At 42.8% G+C, this 16,215-nt stretch overlaps 1 protein-coding gene across 1 annotated transcript in view; it reads right to left on the bottom strand.

Moving 5' to 3' along the window:
* The window catches only part of usp34 (ubiquitin specific peptidase 34), a 48,082-nt gene extending 32,054 nt beyond the window's left edge, over positions 1-16,028 (bottom strand). Inside the window, exons 1-6 of the mRNA XM_070915377.1 lie at positions 15,931-16,028; positions 8,743-8,833; positions 6,099-6,657; positions 5,063-5,113; positions 2,940-3,089; positions 2,611-2,678 (exon numbers count right to left, since the gene is read on the bottom strand). Coding sequence (XP_070771478.1) covers positions 2,611-2,678; positions 2,940-3,089; positions 5,063-5,113; positions 6,099-6,657; positions 8,743-8,833; positions 15,931-15,973 — 962 coding nt within the window. The 5' untranslated portion in view covers positions 15,974-16,028. The remainder of the gene's footprint in view (positions 1-2,610; positions 2,679-2,939; positions 3,090-5,062; positions 5,114-6,098; positions 6,658-8,742; positions 8,834-15,930) is intronic.
* Positions 16,029-16,215: the final 187 nt, after the last annotated feature.

The raw sequence follows: 16,215 nt of genomic DNA, 5'->3' as shown, positions 1-16,215 counted from the left end.
TCCCAACGGCCAACGTGACAGAAACATATCAGTGGGAATTGACAGTTTTGTTGAGCGTTACCGTTATCTTTCCTAATTATTCGCTTCTTATGTAAAAATCGAGGAACGAACTGAATGATGTGAATATGTGCTCTCCTAAAGATTTGCTTCTCTATCTCAGAAACACTTCCACCCTCCAAAATTCACCACCAGCACTTCTGACGGGAAAAGATCTGCAGGGCAGGGCGCCAAGACACATCTCAACCGTGAGAACGAAAAAGACTTGAATTCACCGAAAACCACAAATCAAAAGATTCTGTCAATGATGTCGAAACAACCTGTTTTCACTCTCACATGTTTAACTGTGAATCCAACTTTTCAAACATTTGAAAAAGAACCTGCCAGAAGCTTTGGAGGTTCATTTTTAATCACATTCCTTTACTAGCCCTGCGGAGGCGTATGTTGAGATATCTGATCAAAAGCAGAGTGCTGCTGACTCATCCAGTCTTCACTCTGAGATAGTTTGTGGGTTTCAGATCTTTTCTGATGAGCTGGAAGGCTACAGTTGCTGCTAAAAAAGGTTTGAGTTTTGATTTTAAGGACAAACAACCACAAAGACCTAAACCAGCAAACCGGCATCGACGCTCCGCTGTCAGTCATCGTATCAAACCCGCCCCATATTAGAGAAACGGTTGTGCTTGGCTCGACTCGGGCCAGGTCGGCTGGAAATCTGTCTGAAAGGGAGGGGGGGGGGCCGGACGCATCCGCCAGAGCAAATACAACATGAGCAGATTCATCTGGTTCTCATGCTAGACCTAAAATGGACTGACCCCCAAAAACATACCCAAAATCTACTTTGAGGGGGGAAAAAGCCCATTGTCTGCCGAGTTGTTTTAGGCCTCCTGGTTCAGTTTTAATCGGCTACGAATCCCAACGATAAACCTCATCCTTCATCTTCATCTTCACTCTAAACCAGTGTGCCCATGCAGTAATGTTGTGCATCACATGCCGCTGTGTGTTTCCCTTTAACAGGACTCTAAAGCTGGATGACACAGAATCCTCTCCTCCTCAGTGTAGAAACACTGAGGCTAATCTGAGAGCTCAAGGGTCAAAGGCTGCTCCTCGATGACATTAACTGTTAGTTTTAAAAACTGAACCCACTTTGAAAACATCGACAGTGAAGCCGGATGGATGTTCTGACAGAAGAGGCGTTTTGATAAAATCAGGAAATGCCCCTTTAATCGTTATTCTTAACACGGAGATCATTTCATTTCGAGCACTGCGAGTCTCAGCTCGGTGAGCCAGAAGAGAGGCAGGAGAGCATCAGCCTGCCTGCGTCACATGACCGAGCCTGCCAGCGCTCTGCTGCCTCCTCTAGGGTCATGTGAGGAGAGGTTCACTGGAGGCCTGGCAACTGTTGCCATGGTGACGGAAGCTCTTCCTAGCAACACATGTGTGGCACTTTGGTATTTGGGGGAGAGAGCACGAATGAGCGAGGTGCACTGACTGACTGAGTGAGTGAGTGAGAGAGGGAGAAGGGAGAAGAGCTCCGAGACCAAAATCGACCACGTCTGCTTCAGATGGCAGCAAACATGGATGTGGACACACACCTAGACGCCGAAGCATTTAAAAATATCTGACAGTACACAATAACAGGATTGAGAAGGGTACTCATTAACAGCTGGCAGTCATATGTAGATTTTTGGTTTGTTCAGATATGAATCAAAAAGTCACCACCGGTCGGCCGCAGAAGAAGCTACACTTCTTCCAGCCTGATTTGGGCGGAGGAGCGGTCGGATAATGTGCTGACAGCAAAGCAAGGTGTTCAACAAAATGGCAGCTACTCAGTCAATTACAGAGCAGGGAGTCAGGCGGGCCTGCAGCAGTGTGCAAAAGCTCAAATGTAAGAGTTCAAATGTAAAAATGTTCCCCTTATTTTTAGCTGAATGGACCCACGACTGTAGAGGCATCTGTATACAGACATTCCCACTTATCCACTGTTTTAATATGGTACTGTGAGCTGAGAAGAATTCGCTTTACTGGGTCTTAACTAGACGATCGTGGAATCGAGTAGGAGGGGTGCACTTTACACCTTTTCATTTAAAGGTGCATTTGTCCATTAAGTACATTTTGGATTTCTAAGAATAAGTAATAAAGTTACTTATTTTAAATATTATTATAAATAATCGAACCTTTAAGCTTTCTGCCAGCGATACAGTTGAAGTTATGTGAATAAACATTTTATTTAAAATATTTCAACAACAAAAAAATCTATTTAATAGCAATGTTTCCTCTATTCAAAACAAAGGCTCCTTTTTTTTTTTAAAAGGTCTGTGCTGGCGCGACAATATCACAGCTTCATGTTTTGGAGAGCGGAGAGGTCAGATCCACGGAGGAGAGACAGCAAACTGGTTTGTAATTAAGGCGGGGCTCAGCGGGCGGATGTGCCGCTCCACCAGAAACATCTCTAAATGCACAGCAGGGCGCCAGATTCTGGAGATTCATTTTATAACATCGTAGCTCTGATAGTGAGTTAGTCAATCGCCAGCATGTGGCTACGGAAAACATGCTGCTCCCTTATAAAACTGTAGCGTCTGTTAACACTGTGACATCTGGGTGCGTCAAACTCACCGTATTACATAGGTGCGGAACGGTATGATGTGCTGCATGACCGCAGGAATGTGCAACCATATTCGGATCTGTGGGCAGGACCAAAAACATAACGCAAGGTATTTAACATCAAACTCATCAAACGCAAGAAAACACAGCAGATAATCTGAACTACTACTACGTCTTTAAAACTACACGGATCTCAGTCTTTCATGTAGTTAAGATTGATTGATTTTAGAACGTCACCGAGTTCAGTTTTAGGTTTAAATCATGGCGAGTTCTACCAAAGTGTGGCTTTTAAAGCGGCAGTCAGCAGCAAGCAGCATCTGTGTTTGGGTTGGTGGACTCACGTTGGAGACGATGGTGATGAAGGCGTGGGCGATTGGAAACGGGAGGCTCTCTGGAGTGCCCGACTCGAAGCATTCCTTCATCAGGGAGAGGCCGTGCTTCCCACAGAACAGACAGACGTACCGCAGCAGATGCAGCGGCACCTCCACGTCCTGGTCAAACAGGGGGGGGGGAGGGGCAACATCAGACACATCTCAAAAAGTCATGATGCATTATCAGAAGCGACAATTACTTTGAACTGACCTCCTCCTTTAAAAATCTGGTTATTGATCAATGAAAACCAAAAACGATGAGCCTTAATTACACTGCCAGACAGGTTTTCTATGGATGTTTTGCTGTATTTGCCACTTGCAGTATACTGTAACAAACTTAATTAGTATAAATCACTGTATAGCCATTATTTTTATGTTGTACACCAGTTATTTTGACCAGTAAAAACGGTGAAAGATCTTTTACAGCCCCCCCACCCCCGAGCTTAATGAAAACTTTATTATGGTAGGAAGGTAAAAGCCATCGAGCTAGCAGATTATCTGGGGACACATAACAGCTGGGGGACAATGACTTCATCTGCAGGGAACCAAACCATATCCAATAAACCGCTCTTTTACTATTTACTCCAGTGTACATGTCCTACCTCCTAACTACAAACTACAACATCCACGTGAGCTCATTTAACATGGCTAGACCGCATTCCTTTCAAAAACATCGTTATCAAACTGATTCTGATCTCTTCAAAGTTTTATCTCAGCATCAGGGGCACAGACCAGTGAAACCCTGTCACGCTGGACTTCATGAGGCTCAGCACACTGTAATAATGTGGCCAAAGAGGGCAGGAAATGTGGACAATGAAAACTCCAACACTATGATAAAAGGCCTTCCTGATAGAAACGAGTCATAACTGAAGACATGAACGGACTTATTCCAAGGAAACATCTACCAAGAGCAGAGGAATCATTTTCATGCGACATTGGCTGCCTTTGTTAATAACACAATATAATCACAAGGCATCTAGAAGTCTAGAAGTGACACGTTTCTGGTGCGTCATCATCTGCTTTTCATTTGTAGGCCCGACACATTTGTACTGATCTGAAGGTGAGTCACAGCAAAATGAGGGAAAGATGTAAAGTTCTTAGTTGTGAGTTTTTATTGTGAATCTACTCCCCAGTTTGGAGGGTTTTCCGTTCCATACGCAGCCATTTAGTCCATTGATGGTTTTGGTTAGGTTGACTGAGAAACTGACTACTGAATATTTCATTATAAACAAATGTTATGCACGTGCAGCTGGTGTGAGCGGGAGACGAGAGCCCAGACAAAACATGTAGCAATCATCTTGTTATTTCGAGATTATTAAACAGAAAGTTTTGAATATCACTTTGAGATATTAACCTCCTCGCTGCTGTCCGCCCGACGAGGAAACTGCTGCTGAATAAAGATGATTTTCAGACATTTTACTCACAGGAGGTGACTCAGGGAAAAATGGTGCAAGAGGATGATGAGGCATTATTCACTTCTTCCTGTTAATCTGCCCTTCTGCCTGTACAAACCTGCTAAAGTTCATCTTCACTGTGACCTCAGACAGCAACCAAAACTAAAGAGTGGAAGAAGCAAATGCCTGGCCCGCTGAGACGCGATGTGACTAATAAACCTGAGTCTGTTCAGCCTGACACTGTTAGGCCCCTGATGTCCTCGTCTCTTACAGCAATTCCCAACATGCCTCAGGCCTGCATCTAGTTTTCATCATCATCATCACCCCGGGTCCCCCAGCTCTGACTCTGAATGCAGCACAGCTGTTGCAGGATGCTTGTTCGTGCAGCTTCCCAATAAAACGGTTTGAGGGTAGAATAAATTACAGAGATACATGAAGCACGAGAAACAGACGACGGAGACGAATCTCACTTTTTAAGCATTCAGCAGACATTGGTTCTGGAAGCAGCTCAAAGTGAATTAGGTGCTCTGCTGAAATGAATGAGGACGTGTTGTTTTGCAGCAGTAACCTCAGTGGTCTGAACTGGCCTTCAAGCGGCATGTTTATTTCCTGCTGTAGGTGTCAGGTGATTGACTGGAGGCAGAGCGCAACTAAATGCAGCACTAAGCTCTGTGAACAAGGATAAGGTCGATTGCTTACGTTCATGTCGCAGAAGGAGCCGAGGATGTTGCTCTCGTGAGCAGATATGTCCTGGAGGAAAGAGACAGACAGGAAAACGTGTATCATCCTAAAACATTTGAATGCTAAGCTCTGTTTACTTTATGAATTCAGAGGTTTCTGAATGCCAGGCCACTGTTCACATTCAAATGATGTTAAAATGGGCTTAAACAGAGGAGGATGTGTTTTGGTATCGTCAGCAGAAAAGCTACAATACGTCAGTGCATTTACACCACAGAGGCTGTTTAGATCAGAAGTAACCGACAAAAATAAACACCTGAGTTTGAAGAAACAGTAGTTTCAGCGCCTGACCAATACCCGACTTTTGAGGCCGGTACCGATAAATATTTACGAGTTAAAAATCATAGACACATAGCATAAACATTTTTGACAAGGTTCCCTTAAAGGAATAGTTCAACATTTTGGGAAATACATGTATGTGTTGGCTGAGAGGTGGATGAAAAAAAAAATCAATATCGCTCTTTTGTCTGCTCATTAAGTCCGAAGCCAGAGCCAAGAGGCATTTAGCCTAGCTTAGCATAAAGACCCAGCTAAATAAACAGCTAGCCTGGATAACTTGAGGCTACCAACACTTCTTAAGTTCACTAATTAACACAGCATATCTTGTTTGTTTGACCGGTTTTGAAGTTTCATGGGGAATTACCTGCTGGAACAATTTCTTGGTGACAAACGGCCAGGTGCAGTGACTTCCTCAAGACTCCAGGAAGTCACTGCACCCGGCCACTGTGTATCATTAACTAATCTACTGCTTGGTAAAAACTAGAGAAACAGTGTCTCAATTACATAGTTTGTCCACCACAATTAATACTACAACACTATTAATATCAATTATTTTTACACTGTTTTTTACCACCAATGTTTCTTATGCATCTGTATTAAAAAATATCTTTCTGTCACTTATCAAAATCAGCATCAGCCTCAGAAATCGAGCACACGTCAGGCTCTAATGTGTGAGCGGGGTGGTGTGTTAGGTGTGTGATATGGGACTCGTCCTTACCTCTATGGTGGGGTGTGTGTTGTGTTTGTAGGCTGTGTAGAGGGGGAACTGGATCTGGAAGATCTTGGCGGCACACAACAATAATTTCTCCCTCTCCTCTGTGCTCCAGGAGCTGAACGGGTCCTGGCTGTCACTGCTGCTGTTTGCTCCGGCACCAACATCAACACCCCCTGACCCACTGCTGCCCTCCCCAGGCCCCAGCGCTTCCATCTGGGCTTCACAAGGCTGGTTGGCCCCCTGACCCTGGCTCTGCGTCTTATTCTGGTTCAGGTCGGGAGTGTCGGCGTCCTCTTCGGCAGAGTCTCTCTCCACATTCACAGGTTCGTCCTCCCCGGGTGAGGACGGCTGGGGGAGGGGCCCAGGCGCAGCCTCGGCCCCGCTCCATTCAGACCCCGCCCCCTCTGCCCCAGACACGCCTCCTTTATGGGTGTGGTCCTGGACGCTGCAGAGGCGGTCTCTCAGGCTGCTGATCTGAGCGATGACCAGGTTGATGAGGGCGTAGACCAGCTGATTAAAGACCTCCAGGTGCTTGTACTCCTTGAAGCAGCAGAGACATTGTCTGAAGACAACGCAGAGGAAACAGGAAGCATTAAATAATAATAATAATAATAACAATCAACAAATAAAAAACAAATAAAACTAAGAACACATCAACAAACAGAGATACACATTAAAAACAGATCAAAACTATGCATACAAGAAAAGATCAAATAAAATGAAAATAGTGGGAGGGATTCACATTGAAGCTGGTTTATAAACGTGTGTTTTTAGAAGGGATTTAAAAGATGAAACTGATGTTGCTAGCCTAATTTCCTCAGGTAGGCCCTTCCACAGTACAGGCCACTAACAGAGAAAGTGAGAGAGAGTTGCAATAGTCCAGACGAGATGAAATAAAAGCATGAATTACTTTCTCTAAATCAGCATAAAAAGGACTTGATTTCTGATAGATTTCTGAGTTGACTGTCTTTACCTGCTACTCAAAGGTCAGGTTACTGTCAAACATCATCAGCTTCATGATAAGTCACCTAAATCATGTAGGATGAGATTTCTGGCATTGGACTGCCCGAATACGACAATATCAGTTTTACTTTCATTTAGCTGAAGAAAGTTTTGCGACATCCAACATTTAATGTCCTTGAGGCATTTTCTGAGTGAGTTCAGGCAGCTGTGATCATTATGATCATTATGATATTATAACACTTTAAATACAACAATGAAACACATGATGTATGGTATGACACGTCAGTGTGTGAATGGATGAATGAGAGGCTAATCGTAAAGCACTTAGCATTAAACTTTAAGGTGCATATGGGATTTTATTCCTATCTACTCTGTATTGATATCCTGAAGAATGTTGCACTGAAGCCACGTCTCTACTTCAGTTTTCACAAAGAGCAACAGGAGCATCAGATCCTGCGTATATTGATCAAATGTCTCATTCAAACATTGTAAACCTCATTCAGAAATCATTTTCCAGTTTCAGTGAACTACAACTTCAATCTGTCCAATCTGTGGTCTTCACAGAATCGACTTTTCTTCCAACAGACGCTGCCTCAGCTGAATGTTCCAAAGAGTGTAAATGTTTTTGACTACCATGCGCATTAAAAAACTTAAAAGACGTGCGAGATGACAATTCATAAACAGGAAGACTGAAGAACTGAGTACCGAGATGTGTTGCCACGTCTCAGTGCACCTCGGTTACCCATCACTTATGTCAAAGTACAGATCAGGTCACCAGCAATTTCCTCTTTTGTTTTTTTGTTTTTTTTTACAAAGATGGAGGCATTACACACACACACACACACACACACACACACACACACACACACACACACACACACACACACACACACACACACACACACACACACACAGACAAAGAAGGACTGCTGCTTCTTGGTATCATTTAAACTAATGAGTCAGCGGATTTTGAATGTTTAGGTCAGCGACTTCAAGTCTCCTTCATGCACCAAATGTAAAAACCTCCCAGCTGGATGAATAAAAACACCAAACTAAACGAGAGGCATCATCATTACTCAGAACCTTCAGTTCTTAAAAAATGTGAGATTTATTCATCCATGCCTTGCTCGAAGGTAGCTGGACTATAGTTGCTGAAGAAAGACATAATGACTCATTAACTTCCAGCGACCAGATTGTCCCAGCTGTGAGGACGCCAGCATGATTGAAGTTTGTCTGTCTTCCCAGAATCCACTCACCGCTTCAGACCATTTAAGATTTTTTTCCCCAGCTTTTATAAAATTAGATTTGTCATTTTCTTCCTTCTCTAATGTATTTGAAAGACACACTGTCATATTGCCTGGACAGAGTGGAAGGGGGTCAAAGAAAACCACTGACCACACCGACTTACAGTGCGGCTGAAGGACAGAGCAACAGACGCCAGCTGTTAATGCAAATTCAACACTTGCTGCAGCTGGAGCAGCATCTCAGTGACAGTACTGTTGTGACACTTGGTTCACATTTGGTCAAAATCTAAATTTTGGTCTCCACTTTTCACAGCAGATCAGTATTTCACAAGTGAACTGGGGAAGCACAAAGCTGCAGGTGCTTATTACAGTTTGGAAGAACCTTTAACTTTGTTTTTTTTTGCTGACTCATATCCGATTTCAGATGAAGCGGCACTGACCTCTGAGTCCAGGAGCTGATGTAGCCCAACACTCGCAGGGCATGTTCCTTCTTCAGCTGGAAGCCTCCTTCACTGCTGTCTGCATCCGATACTGAGGAGAAACAAGAGAAAATAGCAGCTAGATGCATCTGATCGGAACATTTTATTCTCCACAGAAACGCGGACTAAACACCACCACTGTCACTTTCAAGCAACCAAACTCAATTCAAAAGGTACAACGATTAACATCCACATGTCAAGGAGTAAAACAAAAAAAATCTCATCTTTGGAAGTCCACTAATGACCAAAACAATCGCTCCCCTGCCATGTTTTTTTATTGATTTTAACACATTCATGTCGAGTAGAGACTAAACAGTCAGGCCAATACTGGTTTATCAGTTATATATTAGTATTAACTTACAGTATATGTTGGCACAAAGAAATTCAAGTATAGAAATGTTTCTGTAGTCTACTTTGACCCTCACTTTTCTTAATTCAAAGTTATGTTATTGCTTCATTTGTGCTTTTAATTATTAGTCGACTTCAATAGCAACATTTATTGTTCTGTAGAGGATATCCTGCCTCAGTGCATCACATTGTCACAAGTCTTTAACATCCAAATTAGAGAGATCATTATTTATTTACTACAGTGATTTAGTACTGCAGCTCCACAACATTTGGGGACTCACAAGAGACACATTTAAAACCTTCACCACAAACATCGAGGACGCTGGATATCTGGATAAATCAAAAGGACAATGTGGACACACATTCAGTGGACCAGCATCCCATGCTTTGTTGTTTTTATCTCTCTCTTTCTAAAACCAAAATTTACTGAAATTGCTAGAAATAAAAAACAAAAGAGAATATCAGCGGGTATGTCTTTATCAGATGTTAAAGATTGATATTGGCCTCAAAGCTATCACATGGGCTGTAGTTTGGAGGTGGCCTTGTACAAAGACATTAAATATTGGCACCAGACTTCAACAGCTTCAGTCTAAAGTTACTGTTATTGTGTTGGCCTTCACAGATCCACATCAGTCTCTCCCCGTTCAGAGGAATCAAGTGTCTCCGCTGAATCGCTGACCTGAATTTGGCAGCAAAGACCGAGACAGAATACAAAAACCAGCAACAATAGTACTCAATCAACCATCAGGGCCGCGCAAGAAGGAACCTTTCGTCACTGAAACTGAACCAAAAGCCTTTCAGCTCTACGTGTGAACAGAACCGGGGCCGACTTCCACACTCGCTGGTGTTCGGGGGTATTGGCCCGGCAGATTTGGCCGTTTTCCTGCAGCCGCGCTGAGTCGTTTCACTGCTTTGATGATGTCGTCTGGGAACAGGCACACAGGTGCCAACACTAACGCCAGTTTATTGCTGAAGCTCACCATGGATATAAATACAGAGAGGGGGAGGACACCTGCACTGTGTGATCACACTCCTCAGCTCAGCAGTGACTCTAACACTCGGCCAGACTGGAGGCGTTTAAATATGAACCTTCCAGCTGTGACACAAGAAGTACAGTTCAATTAAAATGTGTTTTTGAAAGCCGACAGCTGCTGAATGATGAAATATGTAAAAGAGATGCTGGTTGATAGAGGCCTGCGTGCCACTGAGCTTGTGCTGTAGGACAATTCTTTAAATTTCTGTGCTTTCCAAGTTTTTTAAGAGTTTCAGCAGAGATAAAGTCTCTGCAATATTTCAATATAACACTGAGATTTTCTGGATTGAGGGGTGCTGTTTAAGCAATGTATGGATGTTTCGCCTACGTCCAAGGCACCTGGAGAAGGGATGAAGAGGTGAAAACACTAATGTCAGCACGCTAATATGCAGATAATGACAATGCTAACATGCTGATGTTTGGCAGGTATAATGTTTACCATGTTCACCATCTTAGTTTAGCATGTTAACGTGTGCTAATTAGCACAAAACACAAAGTACAGCTGAGCCTGATGGGAATGTCATTGGCCTCGCAGGTATTTATTCAAAAGTATTGGACCAATTAAAAATTCAACCTGATGATGGTGCTGGATGAAATTTTAAAAAGAAAATGTATAATCGCTCTACCAAATTTCACAGCAAGCCATCTAATAGTTATTGATAAATTTCCGTTTACACCAAAGTGCTCGACCCACTGAACAAAAACCCGACACAATAAAAAATCCATACTGCCACGCCGCTAACACGGCTCCACAATAATGACTGTCCATCAACAACGATCCCCTCCTGGCTCTGGCAGCAGTTTACATAACATCTGCTCCAAACTTCATCTGTACAGAAAGTAAACAATCTTTCCACAGCAACAGCAGTTTCCTGTCTGCACATCTTTACATCACATTTACACCAAACAATAAATAAGCACTGACGTTCGATCGTCTTTTACGCTCAGTGCTGAAGCTAAGAAGCCAACTTCATGTCAAATCTTCTGTTGGACGAGAGTTCTGCATGAAACCAAACCCCGCCTGTAAGACCCACACCTGTCTGGTGCTGCCAAAGGTTCAGGTTGGACAGCAAGCTGAACAAGCGTTGTCATTGGTGCACATTATTATCTGGTGTTGAATAAATTTGTGAACGCCGAAGTCATCAAGAAGGTGAGTAAGATGCACAGTTTTTGTTTCAGTGTGGATGGAAATCATTTTAAAAAAAATCAACCTGAAAATGTTCTTTTTGTATTATCTGCATCTGTGTGGACGTTACTGAAAAGTTCATCGCTCCAAGTTCCCTCCTCCATAGGAGCTCCTGTTAAATGCCAAGAAGTGTTCCTGCGGGACGCTGCTGTGGTGTTACAGACAGATATTCTGGTCAACACACGGTAGGTCAGGGTCGGCGGCCCTCTACCTCTATGATCTACATGTATGTTGGTGTGTTTCTGTTGCTGGGAAATAGATAATAAATAGAATAGAACTGCGTGAAAAGGTTAATCACAATCTCTGGTCGGTGTCACAGCTGACTGTGAATGATGCTCTCTGCTGGTCTGGCTGCTGGGGTGCTTTACGTTTGAGGGGTTCACAGTTCAAAACTGACCCCTCGTCTGTCATTTAGCTAAATGTTCAAAATCAACATCATTTCTCTTGAATTTCCCCTTAAGTTGTGAAACATTTTGCCCGTTACAGTGTTTCACTGAAAAATATCACACTCATACGGAATAAAATATTCAAATCAGGGACAACAAACGCCTTACATCCCCAGACCCTTATAACCAATGGAAAGTTCTAGTTATTTGTGAATACTTTTTACGTGTAAGTTTATGTGTTTATGGTATGGCCATAAGAATTCTAAATAAAGCATGAAAACAGCTTTTGTTGCTCTCTTAATACATCAATGCTCTGAAGCTCCTCCTCATGCCCTACATGCAAACTTCCACATTTCCTTCTGCATGTTGCATTTTTATTCAGCACTTGGGTTCACATGTGAGTTGTGTCCCAGTAAGCCATGACAGTGTGCCAGCATGAACAACAATGTGAAGGAGCTACATGGAATTCAGCCATCGTTAATGTTATATAAACCTGTGTGGCCTGTTATTTATTACTTGGACTTCTAAGTACTCATCATTATTTGAGTTGCATCACCCTGCATATTTATTTTTTCTCACTTGTTTAAGTGGTTTGGTTTGTGTGTGGTTTAAGACTCTTTAAACAGGAGAGAAAGACTACACCTATATGCTGCGCTCCCTGACACTTTCGCTGATGCTCACATTGCATATAAACTGTTTGATACAAAGACATCGCAGGTCTACGAGCTGAATCTAAAGATAACTGTCATTACTGATTAATCTCTCAATCGTCAATCAATTTAGAAAATGATAAAAAAAAAATTATATATATATCACAATTTCTTAGAGCCCAAACATGACAACTTTGAGTTGTTTGTCTGACAAACAGTCTGAAACCCAAAGATATCCAATTTACGCACAGTCAATTTAAAACAGAAAAGCAGCAGATACTCGCATATTTGGAAACCACGTGGATCAGCCTGCGTTAGGAAACTCAAGTTGAACACACACTGTTGTAAAAGGGGATTCTGTCTCTTACATACACACACAAACACATGCTGCTGCAGCAGATCTGAGGTCACAGGTCACCTACAGACAGAACACATGGAGCTGTCAGTCTCGTAGACAGAGCTGTCACAGCTGACAGCGCCCTGCTGTGGAGCCCCCATCCCAACCCTCCACAACACCAGCTTGTATCAGTGAAGTTCTACTGACCCAACAGGCCTCGTCCTGTCATAAACACGTTAAAATACAACCAGTTTCCACTAGATTTCACGGCTGGACAGCAGGTTTTCTGTCTTGTAATCTGAGTCAGAATCAAGCCACTGTCGAATACTGAAAGCTAGCATTGAATGCTTGGTCAGATTTTAACTCTTGATCACAGAGTTCCTGATTCAAACCTCTTGCAGGACTGCTTGTGTTTAGACAACATTTAAACATTTGAGAACATGTTTATAATACTCAGAGTAAAATACTGAAATTGTTTAGTTTTGGCACTGAAAGTCAGGTACTGTACTGACACTGGTATTAAATGCTCACATGATACCCAACTCTAATTGTGAGGTGCGACACACACACACACACACACACACACTTTAGTCTATCTGACTTAACAATACAAACAGTTTATCACCAAGACGACTACAATTTTCCACAGAATGACGATACATGACATGTAGAATACAGGTGAAAACGAAAGCTTTTGTTTGACCTCCTATCACTGTGATGTACATCAACTAGACAAACTGACTGAAGACACTCTTACACCCATCAATATTAGAAGAAAAAAGGGCCTACTGTCACATAAACAGCTATGTGACAGATCATATGGCAGCCAAACACTGAATAACAGAGGCTAGAACATTTCAATAAACTACAACCGACACCCGCACGCAATTCAACTCCTACAGTGAAATCTCTGTAAGGCTGATTCACTGCTCATTCAAAATACAGTACATGGCCAAAAGCGGGAGGATATTTTTTGTGTACTTCTGTTCTGGGCTTAATTTCAACATTCTGGGCCCCTCAAGGGAAATCTTAACATACAATGATATTTTAGACAATAGTGTGCTTACAACTTTATGGCAATAGTTTATGTTCTGCCCTTTCCTGTTTCAACACGACAATGACTCTGTGTACAAAGCCAGCTCCATGAAGAAATGGTTTTCCCAATTTGGTGTGGGAGACCTTGATCGGCCTGCGTGGAGCCCTGACCTCAACAGCTTTGGGATGAACTGGAACGGCAACTGCCATCCAAGCCTCATCACCCGACATCAGTGGCCGACTTCACTAAATCACATATTCAGAACGCGGCTGCCTCTCTAGTAAGAATGGAAATTGAATGATATTGACCGTTAAACGTGATTTGACAGAGTCCCTAACAAGAGAGAGACAGAAAGAGAAACAGCCAAACAGAAAGCGAGCAGGCCTGCGCAAGACAGATGTGAGACTGAAACTCCACTTTAATTTGGTCATAATGTAATGTAATTCTGTGTACGGTTTAGCAATTGAATTGTATTTAACTACACTGCAGGCTGGAGTCTCTGCTAACAATGACGCCCAGATATGACATCTGACTGCATCTCATACACAAAAAGGTTCGACGCAGGTTTAACGCATGTCAGTAGAACCATGTCTCTCTGCATCTCCATGCATCTCCAGAACCAGAGGACAGGAGGCTGTCATAGCAGCAGAATAATGCCCATGGATTTGACATAACATGATCAGCCATTACATATGTCTGTCATGTTTGGGTGTCCACATACATTTACTCATATACTGCACAATGACGATGACATTAGTTTCCAAAAACAGGTGGCCACAACTCTCACAATCGCACTTTAATATTTGTACACACACACACATACTCCCAACGTGTTTATCTTCTAATTGACAACAACATGCCAGCTTGTCAAAAATAAATTAGCTTGATTTGTTGATGCCTTTTAAAGTTTGAATTAGTGAGCCCATGTGTATCAGTCAGGTGCAGGATTGTCTGTTAAAGTGGATTCCTACAGAGCCTGCAGGAGGAGCTTTCATTTCACACACACAAGCTCATGACACACAATAGGCTGGACACACACACAGGAAAACGACAAATAAACCGTCGATCACTGCATAGTAACGGCTTTTAGAATAGTGTTATAACACAACAAGGCTTTGTTCAATGTCTAACAGACAGCCCTTAAGTGCGGCAAGGCCTGGTTAGCACGCCTGGACTAACGGCTAACTTCTAGCTATAATGCCAACCTTGTATTTACATTTGCTGGCTTAAGTTGACGTTAGCCCTGTAGGTGACATGGGACTTCGTGGCAAGATTAGAATTAATGTTACCACCAAAATGAGCAAGGAGTAAGACTGGTGTGCATAAGACAATGGCCGAAAAATATACAAAAGCTACCGAGGATTAACGATGTGCTATGTGCCAAAATATGCGCCTCGTTGCAGCCATTAATTTTCTGGGCTAGCTTAGTTGCCGCTAGCTTAGACTAGGTTAACATTTACCAGACTCGCCAAAACACACTTAAGAAATTTACGTCACCATCGTCGTGTCAGTAATATTAACCGTGAGAGTATTATTGTCAGTTAGCAGGCCATTTTGAACTGTGAATGTGACCATCCGCAAAACAATAGGTGGCAGCGTAGTGGACAGCTAGCAGACTGACCTGACAAACACATCAAACAAAGTCAGGCTGCTCGCTAGCTAAACTAGCTAACTTCCAAATCCGTGCAAGCCGCGTTTTGGCAACAACAGCATCCTTAAAAAGCTCCCCTGTGCACCGTGTTCAACAGTGCTAAAGTATTTTGAGTCATGACTGCAATGTCACATACAGAGCTGATCGAGGCGATACGATTTTGAGTCGATTTAGGAGCTAGCTTGCGTGAGTTCTGCGAGGAGTGTTTGACAGACAGGCCCAAAACTGACTGCCAATTTGGAAGAGAAAATGGCATTTGCATTCATATCAAACCAACAGTCTGACACGAAGACACAAAACTGTCACCGGCTGCAAAATACGCAGTTACAATGTCATCACTTGCACTGTCTTATGGCTGCAAAGTCTGGGTGAAAAGGCGAGCTGATCAAGAAAACACACAAAGTTATATTTAGCTAGCCACCAAGCTAACATGCTCCCATCAAGCTTCATTGGACAGCGATGCTAACACCGAGCAGCTAGTTCAGCATCGTCTGATGTAAATAAAATGATGTGTTTACTTACTTTCATTTAAAACCTCCACCAGCTCGGCGCAGTTTTCACACATTGTTCATGAAGAGGACAACGGAGAGCGCCTACTCAAACCATTGCACTGGAAACTGTTGTTGGCTGGCAGTTGGTTGTTTTTGGGGTAAAAAAGGCCCAGTGGAGGGAGTGATTGGTGAAGGTTATTCCACTAAATGAAACCAGGGGAAACAAAAAGGTGTAGAACGTGATTTACATCCAAGCGAAGTTGATGTACACCAAAAGTTAGGAGGCACTGGAAGGTAGAAATCGAGTCAGCCTCCA

This window comes from Enoplosus armatus, chromosome 2, assembly GCF_043641665.1.
Source record: "Enoplosus armatus isolate fEnoArm2 chromosome 2, fEnoArm2.hap1, whole genome shotgun sequence".
NCBI lineage: Eukaryota > Metazoa > Chordata > Actinopteri > Centrarchiformes > Enoplosidae > Enoplosus > Enoplosus armatus.
This window is presented reverse-complemented; position numbering and strand designations above follow the sequence as displayed.